Raw genomic sequence first — 15,658 nt, forward strand, 5'->3', positions numbered from 1 at the left:
TTTTTGTTGTTGTTTTGTTTGTTTGTTTTTCTTTTTGTTTTTGACACTACAATGAATGAGTCTGATTTGTAAAGTTCTTCAACACTTGACCTTTTCTCATACCTTAAAAGTGCTTTTGGGCCTGGAGAGATGGCTCAGTGGTTAAGAGCACTCTGTGCTCTTCCGAAGGACCCGGGTTCAAGTCCCAGCACCCACATGGCAGCTAACAACTGTCTTTAACTCCAGTTCCAAGGAATCTGATACCTTCATACTAATGTACATTTTTAAAAAAGGTGCTTTCTTGACCTCTACTTCTAACATTAATACAAGTCTATACTAACTTGTTTCGGATCATAAACTTGCCTTTGACATACCTTGAATTCATTGATTCTCTTAAAATGTGGTGCCTAGAACTGCACACCTCCCTGTCCCTACTAAGTAGAGAGCATTGCTTTTCTTTTCTCTTCTACTATTCTGAGATACAGGAGTCGAGGAACACAGTGTGTTTTACTCATGCAGCAGTCTATCTAGGCACTTCACAGTACTCACTAACTTGGCACCAGTGTAAAGGGCACCCAACACCATCGTGTGGTAGACGCTGGCATGGCTGCTTTGTGAAAGGAATACAGTACTTGCCCCTATGAGAACAGTTCTCCCCTTAACTCTGAGAGGCAGATCCTAACTTGGTACCTTTTAAGCATAATTTTCCTTTATTGATGTCTTGTTTTAGCTGCTTCATGAATGAGTTGGGGGTGTGTGATTAAAATCAGTCTCCCAGACTGCATGGAACCAGGAAAGGGCATGCATTTACAGAGGGCATGCATATGAAGGAGAGATAAGAACTGTGGTACTGCTGAGAGTATAGGATTGATGGGTGCCTCCCTGATCTGATCCTGCCGTGCTCCAGTTAGCCCATTGATTATTAGCAGGTACTTTACCCAGGCTTAGTTAATCACAGAGGACCATAGTCTATGTCTTTGATTCTTGGAGCAAGGTGCAGAGTATTTGCAGAGACCAAAAGTGGAGAGCTACTAGGAAGGAATTATCAAACTGAGTAGCCATTCCCTAATTACAGTGAGAACTGGTACACGTCATTGTCATTGCCAGTCATAGTACTCCTGAGAGACAGCTCACAGGTTTCTGGATCATGCCTCTTTGTCTTTTCAATTGTGTCCTCATAGGTAGGCTTCCCTTTGAATAAAATGACTAGGAAACTAGGACCATGAAAGAGAAGTTTAAAAAAAAAAATCCAATTGAGTTCCATTCCCAGAACCTACGCCCACAAGTTGTCCTCTGATCTGTGCACAACTATTGTGGCACACAAAATAAATAAACAAAAATACAATAAAGTGTTATTATAAAACCAAATTTACTACTTTCTACAGAAGATTACATAATCCTTTCTAAAAGCATGATATACTGCTAAGAGTTTTAATTAATGAGAGGCTACTTGGGTTCAAATCTGTATTGCTTTTTACTTACTAGCTTGAGTAAATCAGTTAAATGCTTTTTGTATTTTTCTTTTCTGTCTATAAACTTAGGTTATTCTGATAATTAAATGAGTTAATCCAAATAAAGCTTTTAGAATAGAAGTTGTATGAAATAATCTTATGTTAAACTTACCTGTCATCTAGTCTAGAGTTTGGCCACAAATATCTGTGGGCTCAAAATTAGGACATTAGTAAATCTCAGCAATAAATAGTATTTCTAAATTGTGGGTGCGGGTGTGTGTTATTCTGTGTGTGTGTGCGCGTGCTTATTCATTACCTACTCCAAGGACATAAGAGTACTGTTTAAGTTAGCTTGGGTCTCATCTCTGTTATGTAATATAGCTTAAGTTTTTTTTTTTTTTATTCAATAAGCAGTTGGAAGAACAATTGGAATCTACTAAGAAAAAAATAACATCTTAAAATGTTGTTAATGCAATGAAATTATCAACTTGATATAATACAGGCCAATATCTCGGTAACTATAGCTTATGAAAGAAACAGGAAATAATTGTGCTTTCTGAGTTCTTACTTACATATGCTAGGTTTATCTGTTAAGAGTGTTAATATAAAGATTCTATAGCTCAGAATTCCACTGGCACCCCTCTCTATGCACTAGTTATCAACCTAGTGAAAATAGGGCCCATCTAAGAACCATGCAGGTAATTGTCAAATTTTCTGTAGTAGATTGCAAACCCTAGCATAATAATGAATTTTCATATACTTTCATTTTTGTATATTGAGAAAATTTTAAACTTTTAAAAAAAAGATTTATTTATTATTATGTATACAGTACTCTTCCTGCATGTACACCTGCAGGCCAGAAGAGGGCATCAGATCACATTATAGATGGTTGTGAGCCACACCATGTGGTTGCTGGGAATTAAACTCAGGACCTTTGGAAGAGCAGGCGGCGCTCTTAACCACTGAGCCATCTCTCCAGCCCCAAATTTTTAACTCTTAATATCCTGTAGGGGAAATAATATTCTGTCCCATTTTAATGCAAATATGCATATTTTAGTGAGAAAAAATGAAGTATCAATACCAGGAGTGTTAACATTTATTTCTGGCTTTAGATTCTGGGTTGTTTCCTTTGTTTGTTCATAGTCACTTATATTTTCAGAGTTATATGTTGTGAATTACTTTTCTAAGAAAATACCTTCTACATTGTAGATGTGAGAAGCCCCTGACGCGATTACATGTCACTTACGAGGGTACCATAGAAGGCAATGGCCGAGGCATGCTACAGGTAGGTGAACATCAGAATAACGTGTGCATTTAAGACTACTTGCGCCAGGTGTGGTGGCGCACGCCTTTAATCCCAGCACTCAGGAGGCAGAGGCAGGTGGATCGCTGTGAGTTTGAGGCCAGCCTGGTCTACAAAGCGAGTCTAGGACAGCCAAGGCTACACAGAGAAACCCTGTCTTGAAAAACAAAAACAAAACAAAAAAAGACTCCTCTGGCCACATTCTTGCCAGTAAAGGAAATTTGAAAACCTGTTTGTCTCAAATTGATTTAATGCAAAAGGTATGGAAAAAAACAGATCACTTTGACAGCTGCTATTTGCCCATGTGTGCTCATGTGCCTCATATAAAAGCTTTTGACAGGAAATTCCAAGATCTGGACAACATCAGTCCTCTTGGTTCGGACATTGATTGTGGAGTGACAAAAGATGACGTTCCCAGGGTATAGTCTTGACAACCTGTCAGCAGGCAATTTTGTTCTTTTTGTTTAAGGGCTTGTGTTTGTCCTAAATCATGACTAGTTAGAGGTATTTTTATGCCACCAAAAGCCTTATATGGGTGTGGGAGGCAGACATCTAAAACTGATTGATAAAACAGATTTCTTTCCCATATAGAGTTTTTTCAAAGCACACGATGTAGCTATTTGTACTGTCTTTGCCCTGTTGAAAACCAGGCAGTCCCATCTGCTCCTTAACCTTTGCTGGGAAGTTGTTACTATCATCACTTTTTTCCAAACCCTGACAGAAGTGACTAAGAAGCTAGTCCTGTAATCCTAACACTTGAGAGTCCAAGACAGAAGTTTAATGGAGTCAAGGACATATGTTCCAAAATAGCTAAAGAATCATATTCTTTCTAGAACAATCCTTCATGTAGGCATATTTATACGTAACATCTGAAAAGAAGCACACTCTGTTTTCTGTTTATTTTGAGTTTTGTATGACAGGCTCTTACTGTGTTGCTCAGACTAATATTGGACTTGCTCTGTAATCCAAGGTGCTCTTAACCCTGTGAGCCTCCTGCCTTTGCCTTCTGAGTTCCAGGATTATAGGCATGCTCTACATTATCCATTTAAGTTTTGTTTTACATCACTTTTTCATATTCATGTGGTGACTAATGCCTATAATGCCAGTATTTAGGAGGATTGCTGCAAGTTCAAAACATAGCGTGTTCAAGATCTGCCTAAGCTATAGCAGGACCCTGTCTCAAGCAAATACCACATGTGCGTGCACATGCACACCCACCCCCACCCACCCCCATTCTATGTAGTTGAAACATTTTAATCATAAAATTTTTCTTCTAAATAATTTTTCAGTGTCCTTAAAAATTGTTCCAAATGAGTATCACTTTCTGCTGTGTTTCCTTTATGCGGTGCTTTCCTACATTAAGTCTTGGATAAAATGGAAGAGGCATAATGTACCTAAAGCCTAAGCAATGGCAATGCTAGTTATCACCACAGGAAGGCTGACCTCTCATTATAGAACAATTCAACAAGGAATCATTTACCAACAATCAGGGTTGAGATTCTCCCCACTTGCCTGCAAAATATTAAAGATGAAATGTGGAGCCCTGGAAGGTGAAAAGAGTACTAGAAAGGCTCCTAGCACTATTAATTGCTCTTTCTACCCCAGCTACAGCTCCCCAGGAGACCAGGGGATATTGTATTGCAGTGCTCCAAAAGCTTGTTATGCAGCATATAAATTACATTATGTAGAATGGCAACAACAAAACCTCTGTAGGAGTGTTATCATTTCTCTCTTTTCATCAAGGCACAATGCAGAAACTGAGTAATCTGAACAAGTACCTTTAAAGTAAGAGACTTAGGAAATGACTGGCTGAACATTAAGAAACACTCATGTGCTTTTGTGTTCGTGTGCTGGAGCAGGTTTCTCACCTGTTACAGAGAGACGCTTATTAGGAACGTTTGTAAGTGCTAGATACTTTAGGAGTTTTTGTTTTGTTTTCTTTTCTTTTTTAAGCTCCTGCTTTAACAGTATTTCTGTGTCCACCTTTCAAGTAATGACTGTCTTTGGTCTTTTTGTCAAAAGAGTGAACAATAATAGCACATGGTATGTTTCCATAATTATTACCAAGCAATGCATAAGTTTAATAGATCATATCTTTATTCCGTTATGTACCTGATTCCAGTAAAAATCAAGTTATGTTGATCTCAAATTCCGTTTATATTCCGTTTATATTCACGGATACCCTACAATGACAGACATGTAGTTGATTAGTTTTTCATTTCTCAAATGCTGTCCAATTCATCTGAAATTGCTAGGTTTTGTTTCTTTGCTGTACTCTACCATGGCCCTATTTGATGCCCTAGCAGTTACTCAGTAATTATCTGGTTAAGCTCTTTGCTATTAAGTTTACATCCTTTCAGTTTATTTTTGAAACTAAAACTGTGCCTTGAGTTATCTAAATAAAACACTGATCTAAGTTGCTAAACAAATCCTTCCCAAAATCTCAAAATTTGAGTAAAAACTTCTGTATACCCCAGACCGCCGTATCATCATCTGTAACCCCTTGTGTGGTGTCCTCCACATCGCAGGGATGACGGGAGAGCTGTGTGCAGTGCTCCCCAGCAGCTGCTCACACTGTGCCCCTCTCCCCTCTGTCTGCAGGCCGACTCGGGGCTGAGTGCTGCTTCCTTCCGTAGAGCTGCACTGTCCTCCTTGTGCTCACATGGAACTTCATTCCACCATTGAGAAGGCACAGCGCACATACTCAGAGCTTCATTAGCAATGATACATAATCTCTGTGCTTAAACCACATCCAGATGGCAAATCCTTGGAGGCCAGGGACCACATACTTTCAGATAGATTTTTGTGGCAATGGGCATCAAACCCAGATCCTTGCACATGCCAGACAAGTCCTGTTTCACTGGGAGCTACAACTCCAGTCCTAGCACCTACATAACTTCTTATGTATCCCATAGGTCCCCAGCATAATGCTTAGTAAAAGTTTGTTAAGACACATCACCTAGTTCCAGAAAACTCATGTATATATGTAATTAGTCAATACTAGCTAGTGTCACCAAAATCTTTTTCTTTCTATATAAGATAAATAACTATTCTGGAATTTTATTATCAATTTTAGTACTCTAGAGCACAAAGCCAAATATGTGGTTTTCTATATATTCATTTTAATAATTTGTCAGGATTTCCTAAGATCATATATATATATATATATATCCCTTTATTAATTTTTGACTTTTCATATTTTTTACTGAATGTAAGATTTGCATTCCTGCTTTACTCTTATATAAAACTGGCTTGGTATTTTCATTCTGTTGCTTTAGAAAAATATGAACAGTTTTGAGGCCTCATAAAATAGTTGAAATTTTTCTTACAATTCATGATAAACTGTTTTTTTTAAAGGTTTATTAACTTATATAATTTATGTATATGAGTGCTCTATTTGCATGTATGCCTGCATGACTAAAGAAGACATCAGATCCCATTATAGATGGGCATGAGCCACCATATGGTTGCTGGAAATTGAACTCAGGACCGCTGGAAGAACAGTCACTTAACCACTCTTAACCACTGAGCCATCTTTCCAGCCCATGATAAATTGTTTTACTTATGTGTCTGATTATATATATTTAAGTTGTCTACATTTGTGTTGTGTGATCTAACTCTTTAGAATAATCCAAACAATCTAGTTAATGATCTAAATAACCACTCTAGAGCTGAAGTAATGTGGCAGGTTGATTTGCACTCCTTTGAGGATCATGAATCTTCTGTAGGGAATCACTTGCCTACATCGTGAAAGAGGAACAAACATGCCAACGTAGACATACAGATTGAATTACAAATATTAATGCAGTTAAATCTTTGTTCTTATGCTTGATTTTGCTTGATTTTACTTCCCCCTTCATTGAATATATTTTTAAAAAATAGTTGGTAGTATTCATGTAACTTGGCATGGGATTTAATTTGGAACAATAATTTTATCTCTTGCTGGACCATGGTGGCACACACTTTTAATCCCATCACTTAGGAGGCAGAAGCAGGTGGATCTCTGAGTCAGAGGCCAGCTAGGACAGTCAGGGCTACACGAAGAAAACCCTATCTCAAAAAACCTTTTTTTGAAAAAATAAAAAATAAAAATCTGTTTTTGAGGAAAAATAAGCGCTAAATATAAAGATTTAATTGTTGAAAGTCACTTGAAATAGACAAAAGGGGGTTGAATAGTAGATGTAGGCAAATGGTGTTGAAGCCTCAGAGCAAGACTAATTTTGATTTATGACCCCAGGGTCACAGACAAGGTTTTTGTTTTATCTAAAAGTTCCATTTTCCAGGTTCCTTAGGAAGTTTTGGGACCTACAGAAATATGCAGAGGTGTTAGCTGTCCTAACTGTAGTCACTGCTTAGGAAGATCTGGACACTGCTTTTCACAGGAAAGAGAAAGACTTGGTCCTGTAGTGTATGTGTTTCTCTGTCATGGCTGTAGGTGATTTAGACACTATTGAGACACTGCATTTTTTTTCCAATAGGTGGATTTTGCAAACCGTTTTGTCGGAGGTGGTGTGACTGGTGCAGGACTTGTCCAGGAAGAAATCCGCTTTTTAATCAATCCTGAGTTGATCGTTTCACGGCTCTTTACTGAGGTGCTGGATCACAATGAATGTCTTATTATCACAGGTTAGTGTGTGTGTGTGTCTGTGTGTGTGTGTGTGTCTGTCTGTCTGTCTGTCTATCTGTCTGTCTGTGTCTGCATAGGATCCTCATCTTGAATCCCTGCCTCAAAGATTAAAAGCTGCCCATTCAAGGCGTTTCTCTTCTGTGACCGTTAGACCCAGTATTTTATTTTTATTGCATTTATTTTTATTGGGGAGGGCATTGGCTTGTATGCCACAGATCATGAGGAGATCAGAGGACAACTTGGGAGTGTTGGTTCTCTCCTCCTACCATATGGGCTCCAGGGATTGAATTCAGGTTATCAGACTTGATGACAAACACTTCTCTTTATTCATTGAGCCGTCTTGCTGGCCCTATTCCCGATAGTTTAAATTTATTATTTATGCTTGGATTCTTTTTTTATTGTTGTTATCTTATTTTCTTTAAAATATCTTGAGTAGTAATACTTTTTATTTCCCTCCCCCCGCCACTTTTTTATTGGCGTATCTAAGTGACACCTTTCATGTGAGTAACTAGAAGAACATGCCTACAGGAAGCCAAAACATTCCATCAGTTACAGATAACCTTTTTTAAGCCTAGAGAACTGAATTGTGTTTTTTGTGGTTGCTTTGAGATTAGTATAGGAAACTGAAGTTCCTGGAATGTGAGAATTTGGATTATTATTATAAAAAAAGTCTCCTATGACTTATATCAGATGTGTATAAAACTAAATTCCATGCAAAGAGGTGCATGATAAAGTCAAGTGTCACACTCTTGACCTCTGATAATTTGCAGGCAACCTTTAGGAGAGTATCTAATTTTTCACTTTGTTTTGCTCAGTCTTTGTCTTTTGACAATTTCTCTGGGTATGGATCTCTTTGATTTTACTTTACTTGAAATTCATTGGAGCTTCTGGAATGCTTAGATTTATTTTTGTCATCAAGTTTATTAAGTTTGTGGCCACTGCATCTTTGATTTAATGTTTGTATGTGTGTGTTTGTGTATGTGCACGTATAGCTGTAAGAGGGTACAATTGCATGTGTGCTCATATGCCTGTGGAGGCTGGAGGACAACTTCGGATACTGTCGTCAGGAACAGTGTTTATGTCTTTCCAACACTGGGATCTCTCATTAGGCTGTACTGCCTGCCTGTAAGCCTCCGAGACCCACTTGGCTGTGCCTTCTCAGCTCTGGGATTGCAGGCATGTGCCACCATACCTCCATTTCTACTTGGGTGCTGGGGATCAGACTCAATTTCTTTCTAGCAAGTTCTTTGTCATCTGAGCCGAACCCCAGCTCTTGGGCCCTTATGTCTGAAAATATTCTTTCTGCCCCCTTTCTTTCTTTTCCAAGTAGTGTACATGTTGGTACATTTGATGTTGTGCTAATCTCTGGATCTTGGTTCATTTTTTTCGTTATTTCTTTTCCTCAGACTCAATTAATTTTTCGTCGGTTCACTGATTCATTTACCTGCTGTAATCTACTCTTAATTTCTTCCAGTGGATTTTTCATTTCCTTATTGTACTTTAAAATTCTAGAATCTGACCCATAATTTGTCTGTATATTAAAGAAGGTTTCATTGTTTTATTTTCATTATAGTTTTACTTATGTGTTGTGTTTGTGCATGCCTGCATGCATGCATGTGTACATGCCACGGTAGTTGGACATCAGAGGACATCTTCCAGGAGTCACTTTTCCTCTTCCACTCTGTGGGTTGTGGAGATCAAACTCAAGTTGTCAGGCTGATGGCAGGTGCCCTTACCCATTGACCCATCTCGTGGCCCTAAGATAGCCAGGTGAGGATTATCAGTCTAACACTTTCCTTTAGGGCTAAGACATAGGCTTTGTTTTGTTTTCAGTTCTTCCAACAGATTTAAAATAACTGACTGATTTACTATTGACTACTTTATTCCTTGAAGTGGGGCATCCTATCTTATTCTTTATATGTGTCTGTGTTGTAGTTGATGATGAGCTCTGAACATTTTAAATAGTATAGATTAGATTCCCCTATCAGAATTACTGTTACTAGCTTGTATTGTTGACTTCATTTCTTCTCTACACAAATTCTGTGGTGTCTATACTCTGTGTGAGTGTCATCACTGAGGTTTCTGTTGGGTTTATTAGTGGGTAAGGAATGGTTGTGCAGGTTTCCTAAGTGACTGGAATCAGTAAGGTTTTGCTTTGTTGCAGTGCTCTATGTGTGCCTGCTGACACCATCAGCCTTCCACCAGGGTGCTGACGACACTGCGCAGCCTAAGTGTTTTGCTTCCAGAAAGCTTCAAGATTGGGCAGTGGGGAAAGCTAAAGGCTTTCTCAGGTTTTCCTGGGCATTTGTATCACATGGACTTCTGCTTTCCCAGGAATGTGCTAGAGCTTCCCTAAGCTCCTTGTTGACACGTTGCTATCAGCTTTCCTTGGACGTTTTGGTTAGTCTATTTTTTGCCCTCTGTAGTGTCCTTGGTAAGTAGGGACCTGTGCTGTCTTCATCTAGCTCTTGAAGACTGAGCTTTTCACACTGGGCAAGCTCCAGGTTTGTGAAGTCAAAACAGCCTTCTGCATGAGATCTCCTCAGGAAAAAGGTCTAATGACCGTTCTCAGAAAATGGGACTTTGAAGAAACTTCAACATTCTTCCATCTTCTCTGGCAACTTCTGGGCTGCTGATTTCCTCAATAGCTTTGGCTTTAAAGTTCTCTTGCTTCAGTCTCCACAAGCCCCCCTGGTTAGTTGGCTCTTTCGGTCTTCTTGTGAGGCTCCGGTCCTTGCTAAGTGTTTCTATCCTTCTCCTATTCTTCCACAAGACTCCCTGCGCTCCACCCCATGTTTTGCTGTGGGTCTCTGCATCTGTTTCCATCAACTGCTAGGTGGAACCACTCAGAGGACAGCTGCGCTAGGCTGCAGTCTGCAAGCATGGCAGAGTATCATTAATAGTCTCAGGGGCTGGCTGTCTTCTGTAACTGATAGGCAGCTTGGTCTTCTTATGAGTCCTCTAGTAAGGCGACTGGGGGATGACTCTAACATGGACTCTGTTGCCTGCCTTTTAATCACTTTCCTCTGGTGGGGCTGCCTTGCCAGGCCATAGGGGAAGAGGATGCACTCAGTCCTGATGCAACTGGATATGCTGGGGTGAGTGGGCGGGGTCTCCCCTTCTCTGAGGAGTAGGGGAGGAGAGATGGGGAAACAGGGAGCGGGGATGGGACCTGGAGGAGGAGGTAATAATTAATAAAATAAAAACTGAAAGTAAAGTTATCATGCTGCTTCGAGAATGACCTCATATCAGTTAGACATTTGTACCCATGTGATCTGATGGTTTGGTGAGGTAAGGCAAACAACAAAATGTATTTTGCTTATGTGGAAAAATAAGATTAGAACCTCAGCAAAGGAATTTCTTCTTAGAACCTTAGTTTGTTACTTCAAGTTAATAACATGAAGAATTTCTTCTGGAATTCTAACGTTGTTTCCAAATTGTATTGAATTGGAAAGATACACCCCTATATTCACAACATGGTCTCAGCACCTTATTGTTTCTGTCTATAGTTGTTTATTACCATGTAGGTACATAAGATAGATTGGGAAGTTACTGGGGGGAGGAGAAGGAAAGTGAGGGAAGGGCAGCTGAATGCCCGCTGTTGGCAGCTGAACACTGAGCATTTGCCTGTGTTCTTTTCATGAGCTGTGGAAGTCGGCACTTGCTATTCCTATCACCCATGTATGTGATGATAATTTTTTTAATTTTTAGAGGATTTGAATTAAAGACTAACAACAAAATATTCCATTATTTTCAAGAAGAATTTACATCCTTAAAAAAATGGGTTAATAAACTTTGGTAAAGTGCTGGGCACTTAAATTCAAAGCTAGTTTGTTTCATTTGCTTTAATTCTCTTATGGTAGGAAAAGAATCTTATTGGCTGTTAATGCTACAGTAAGTAAGGGATGTCTCTTTCCCTGGGATAGTAGAAGGAAAACACCAATGTGTCCCTCTCTGTCTCTCTCCCTCTTACCTCCATCCCTCTCCTACTTAAGGTATCTTGTCTCCAGCCTAAGAAAGGACCACTCGGGATTATCAGTGATCTCTGACTTGCCCACAGCTATTGTAAAACGAATGAATTGTAGGTTTGTGGCTGTCTTTCAGATCTGTGATTACCTTAAGCTAAGGACATTTGGGTGACTTTTAACTCAGCATTTTCCCCACATGCACTTAACTTTATTACAGTGCTTCCTAATTAATATCTGTGATGTGATGTTCCCTTAATGGAAATGACCATTTCATCATCTATTTGGTATCTGGATTTCTGCCATCTCCCTTCTTAGGAGACTCTTAACCATGCACTGCAATTTATCTGCCTGATCAATCCCATTCCTTCAATGATGCAGCCAAGCTCAGTGACCTAATGGCTGTGACTGTGCTGCCTGAATCTGTAGAAGAGTTTGGAAAAATTGGAATTATATTAAATTTGTCATCATTGTGGGACATCTGGTTGCTATCAGACTTTTAAATGATTATGAAACAGGTCATGCAAACAGACAAATACTTCTGTTCAGACCGTGTTATTTCTATTTGCTGTGATTCACCCTATAGTAGCTATGAGTTGAAGTATGAATGGAGTGAAAGAATGAAACATCTGGAATGTAGCTTCAGTATCAGTTCTTAGGAGGCTCTGCAGGGTTCTCCTCTTGCTTCTGTCTGGTGAGCACATAAAGCAAATGCCTGCACTTACTAGAGATGAAACTTCATGAGCAGAATAGTTAGTTTACATAACAGCTGCCCAGCAGTGTGTCAGAGCATCAGACTGTCTGGACTAACCAGAAGTAAACCATTGCTTATGATTCTGTGCCATCTTTGTGAGGGGCATCATCATTATAGAAACAGCCCTTTGCTCCCTGACTCTAGACTTTTGGGAGAGATCTGAGTTCAATTGGAGTTTTCCAGAGTGTTTAGAGATCAAATGTTTTGATTTTGCTTTGTGTTTCGAGACAGGGTTTCTCTGTGTAGTGTCAGCTGTCCTGGACTTACTCTGTAGACCAGGCTGGCCTCAAACTCACAGAGACCCACCTGCCTCTGCCTCCCTGAGTGCTGGGATTAAAGATGTGATTCCAGCTGAGATCAAATGTTTCTATGCTGCATATCTTTACAAAATAATAACTCTACTCCATAGAGTAGATGGCATTCATATAAACTGCCTGCCCCAGGGCACAACCCACTGACAAGTAGAATTCGTTAATTTCCTAATATTTTCCCCAGTTCACCATAAGCTTTTATTATAGTAAGAGAAACTAAATTTAAAACTCACGGCCGGGTGGCGGGGTACACACCTTTAATCCCAGCACTCAGGAGGCAGAGGCAGGTGGATCTCTGCAAGTTAGAGGCCAGCCTGGTCTACAAAGCAAGTCTAGGACAGCCAAGGCTACACAGAGAAACCCTGCTTCAAAAAAGCAAACAAAACAAAACAAAAACCAACCAAAAAATCCAAAAAAAAAAAACCTCATAATGAACTTTTGATAAGATTTTCCCTTAAGTTAAGGTCAATTTGGCCTAATAGTGTTGTCGTCTAAGAATAGCCACAAACCACTCAAACACCAATCTCAGTTTGATATTGATGATTTATTGAGCACCAATTCCACGCAGACCCCCAAGGGCCACAGAAAGGGCTCGGGAGCCAAACTGTGACTCGGTTTGTCTTTCCAGCAAGCTTTTTATAAGAGTAGAGGGCAAGGAGTGAGCGGTGTTACATTTTGGCCAACAAAGTATTATCTGTTAACTTTTTTTTTTCCCGGTTTTTCAAGACAGGGTTTCTCTTGTAGTCCTGGCTGTCCTAGACTTGCTTTGTAGACCAGGCTGGCTTCAAACTCAAAGAGATCTGCCTGCCTCTGCCTCTGCCTCCTGAGTGCTGGGATTAAAGGCATGTGTCACCATGCCTGGCTAGTTAACTTTTTTTTTTTTTTTTTGATTTTTCGAGACAGGGTTTCTCTGTGTAGCCTTGGCCATCCTGGACTCCTGGACTCACTTTGTAGACTAGGCTGGCCTCAAACTCACAGCGATCTGCCTGCCTCTGCCTCCGCCTCCTGAGTGCTGGGATTAAAGGCGTGCGCCATTTTTAAAGTGAGGTGGTAGTTAAGGTCTTTCATATGCATCCAGGGTGTAACCAAGTGCATAGATAAAACAAAGCGTGAGTAGTAACATCATTGTGTCACAGGAAGACATTATTCTTGACCCTTTAGATTATTCATTGTCAGCAGTATTGAGCAAGCGCGCATAGCCTGAGAATTTGACGTTAATTTTACCATATAATCAAGATGGAGACTGGGAGCAAAATAACTGTGGCTACAGTCTAGGCAAAAGGCCGAAGCAGATCTCAACAGTAGTCTGTCATGAGGCAGACAGCCTCACTAATTCAGAAGCTTCTGTCTTCATGGCTCTTCCTACTTTGCTTTTATACATCCATCATGGCTTATTAATAAATTTGAATTTGAAATACATTAAAAGCATTCGTTTTTCAAGAGTGATATTAAATATAAAACTTGTCTACTTATAAAACCCAAGGTTCAATTTGCTCAGAGCAGAAGGATGCATTAATCTCTCACCCCCACCTTCCCACCCATGCAAAGGAATTATATCTACACTTATTGCTCCTTGAAAAGAAGGCTGGCATTGTCCTCACTGGAGGTAGAAACATAACAATTGCTATTTTATAGTTTTTCAACTATTTCGCTTTTAAAAGACAAACCAGGTGTTTGCATAATTACAAGATCAAAGTAGGCAGCTTTTGTTGTTATGAACAGGAAAAGTGAAACTTGTCTACTAGTAGGCAGAAAATAGACAGCATAAATGAGTGCTCCTGGTTGGCCCTTAGATGCCGTTAGGCCAATACACTAGAAGAAGGCAAACACCCAGAGAAGAGTGTAAGGGAAGTTTTGGGTTCTTTGTAAACTCAGCTGTCTTGTGTAAATATGTTTTTGTTCTAACCCCACGTCTGGGATTTTAGTTTGAGTTTTAGCTTGTCCGCACCTGTTTTTTGTCTTGTGAGGGGTGTGGCTTTTGCCAACTGGTGAGGCCTTCCTCCTACTGTACTGAGGGGCGTGGTCTAGGACTCTGAGGAGGTGAGTGAGAGCAAGGAGCGAGCAGCAGCGCTAAGGGTGATGTGTAGCAGTTTGAGGAGACCAGAGAATGACAGACTCAGAGAACCTTCAGGTTCTCAGCGGCTCGGAGGTGGCTGTGTCTGCTGTTGACAGAGTATAGAACCCAAGTGACTTTAAACTGCCGGGAGAAGTAATCGGGTTCCCTCTCCCCACTAACCTTCTCTCTACATAGGTTTGGGAGGTTGAAGCCTAAGCACCCCAAATAAAGTAGAGTTTAAAAGAAAGAGTGCTGCATAGGAGAGTCACTTTTGTTTACTCTTTGCACAGTTAAGCTCATTGACATTGTTTTGAAGGGGTTTTAATTTGTCTTACTTAGTTTTCTAAGCGATCTGGTGAGGTGGAAGAGTGAGCTTCAGATGGTATGGTTGACCAAGGTCACATGACCAGTGTCGCTTCACCCCAGAGTCCCATGTTTCCTAGTGTCAGTGTGGTGCTCTCTCCCCACACTGTGTGTCTTTGAGGATGTGGTTCTCTTTTCTCAGGTGTTGTCTCGTGGGGTTGTGCAGGCTGCACTCGGCGTCCCAGCAGTGCCTCTGCCTCTGCCTCTGCCTCCTGCACTGCTGCTGGCTGTGAAAGTGAGCTGCTTGAGAGCCCAGTGTGTAGTCCCATAGGGTATACCTGACCTTACTCGTGTAACGTCAGCTCATGTGCTGCTCACTTGTTACACGTACGCTCTGTGATGTGGTTATTTTAATTTTGACACAGGGTTTCTCTGTGTAGCCCTGGCTGTCCTGGAATTGCTTTGTAGACCAGGCTGGTCTTAAACTCACAGTGATCCACCTGCCTCTGCCTCCTGAGTGCTGGGATTACAGAGGTGGCACTGTGGCTGTTGTATACACAGGGGCATTCAGTTCTACTTATAGATCCAGAAAGATCCTGAACAACAAATAGCAAAGACATTAGAGTTGTTTTCTTGGTTTGTAGCATAATATATATATGTAAATTAATGGTATTAAATACTTTAAAATTATTTTAAGAGGTGGTATGCTAAACAGTAAGTTAGAAACTGTGGTGTTTAACCTTTATTATGAGAAATTATGTCATGTACCAGTCTTTTCGTAATGTTACATAAATATAAATCTCTTCCTTACAAGTATATGATATATTTAGAAGAAACTTCAAACTTATTCAGTAGTCACAAGAAAAATATATTGAAATTTCATTTTGGGGGATCTTATTTGGAACTCAG

The 15,658-nt window shown here is 40.1% G+C and overlaps 1 protein-coding gene across 3 annotated transcripts in view; it reads left to right on the top strand.

The window, feature by feature from the left end:
• The window catches only part of Parg (poly(ADP-ribose) glycohydrolase), a 104,152-nt gene that overhangs the window by 60,934 nt on the left and 27,560 nt on the right, over positions 1-15,658 (top strand). For all 3 annotated transcript variants that reach the window (XM_051141768.1, XM_051141761.1, XM_051141766.1), the window contains exons 12-13: positions 2,640-2,715; positions 7,212-7,359. In XM_051141768.1, the coding sequence (XP_050997725.1) occupies positions 2,640-2,715; positions 7,212-7,359 (224 nt within the window). The remainder of the gene's footprint in view (positions 1-2,639; positions 2,716-7,211; positions 7,360-15,658) is intronic.

Source organism: Acomys russatus, chromosome 3, assembly GCF_903995435.1.
Source record: "Acomys russatus chromosome 3, mAcoRus1.1, whole genome shotgun sequence".
In the NCBI taxonomy this organism is placed as follows: domain Eukaryota; kingdom Metazoa; phylum Chordata; class Mammalia; order Rodentia; family Muridae; genus Acomys; species Acomys russatus.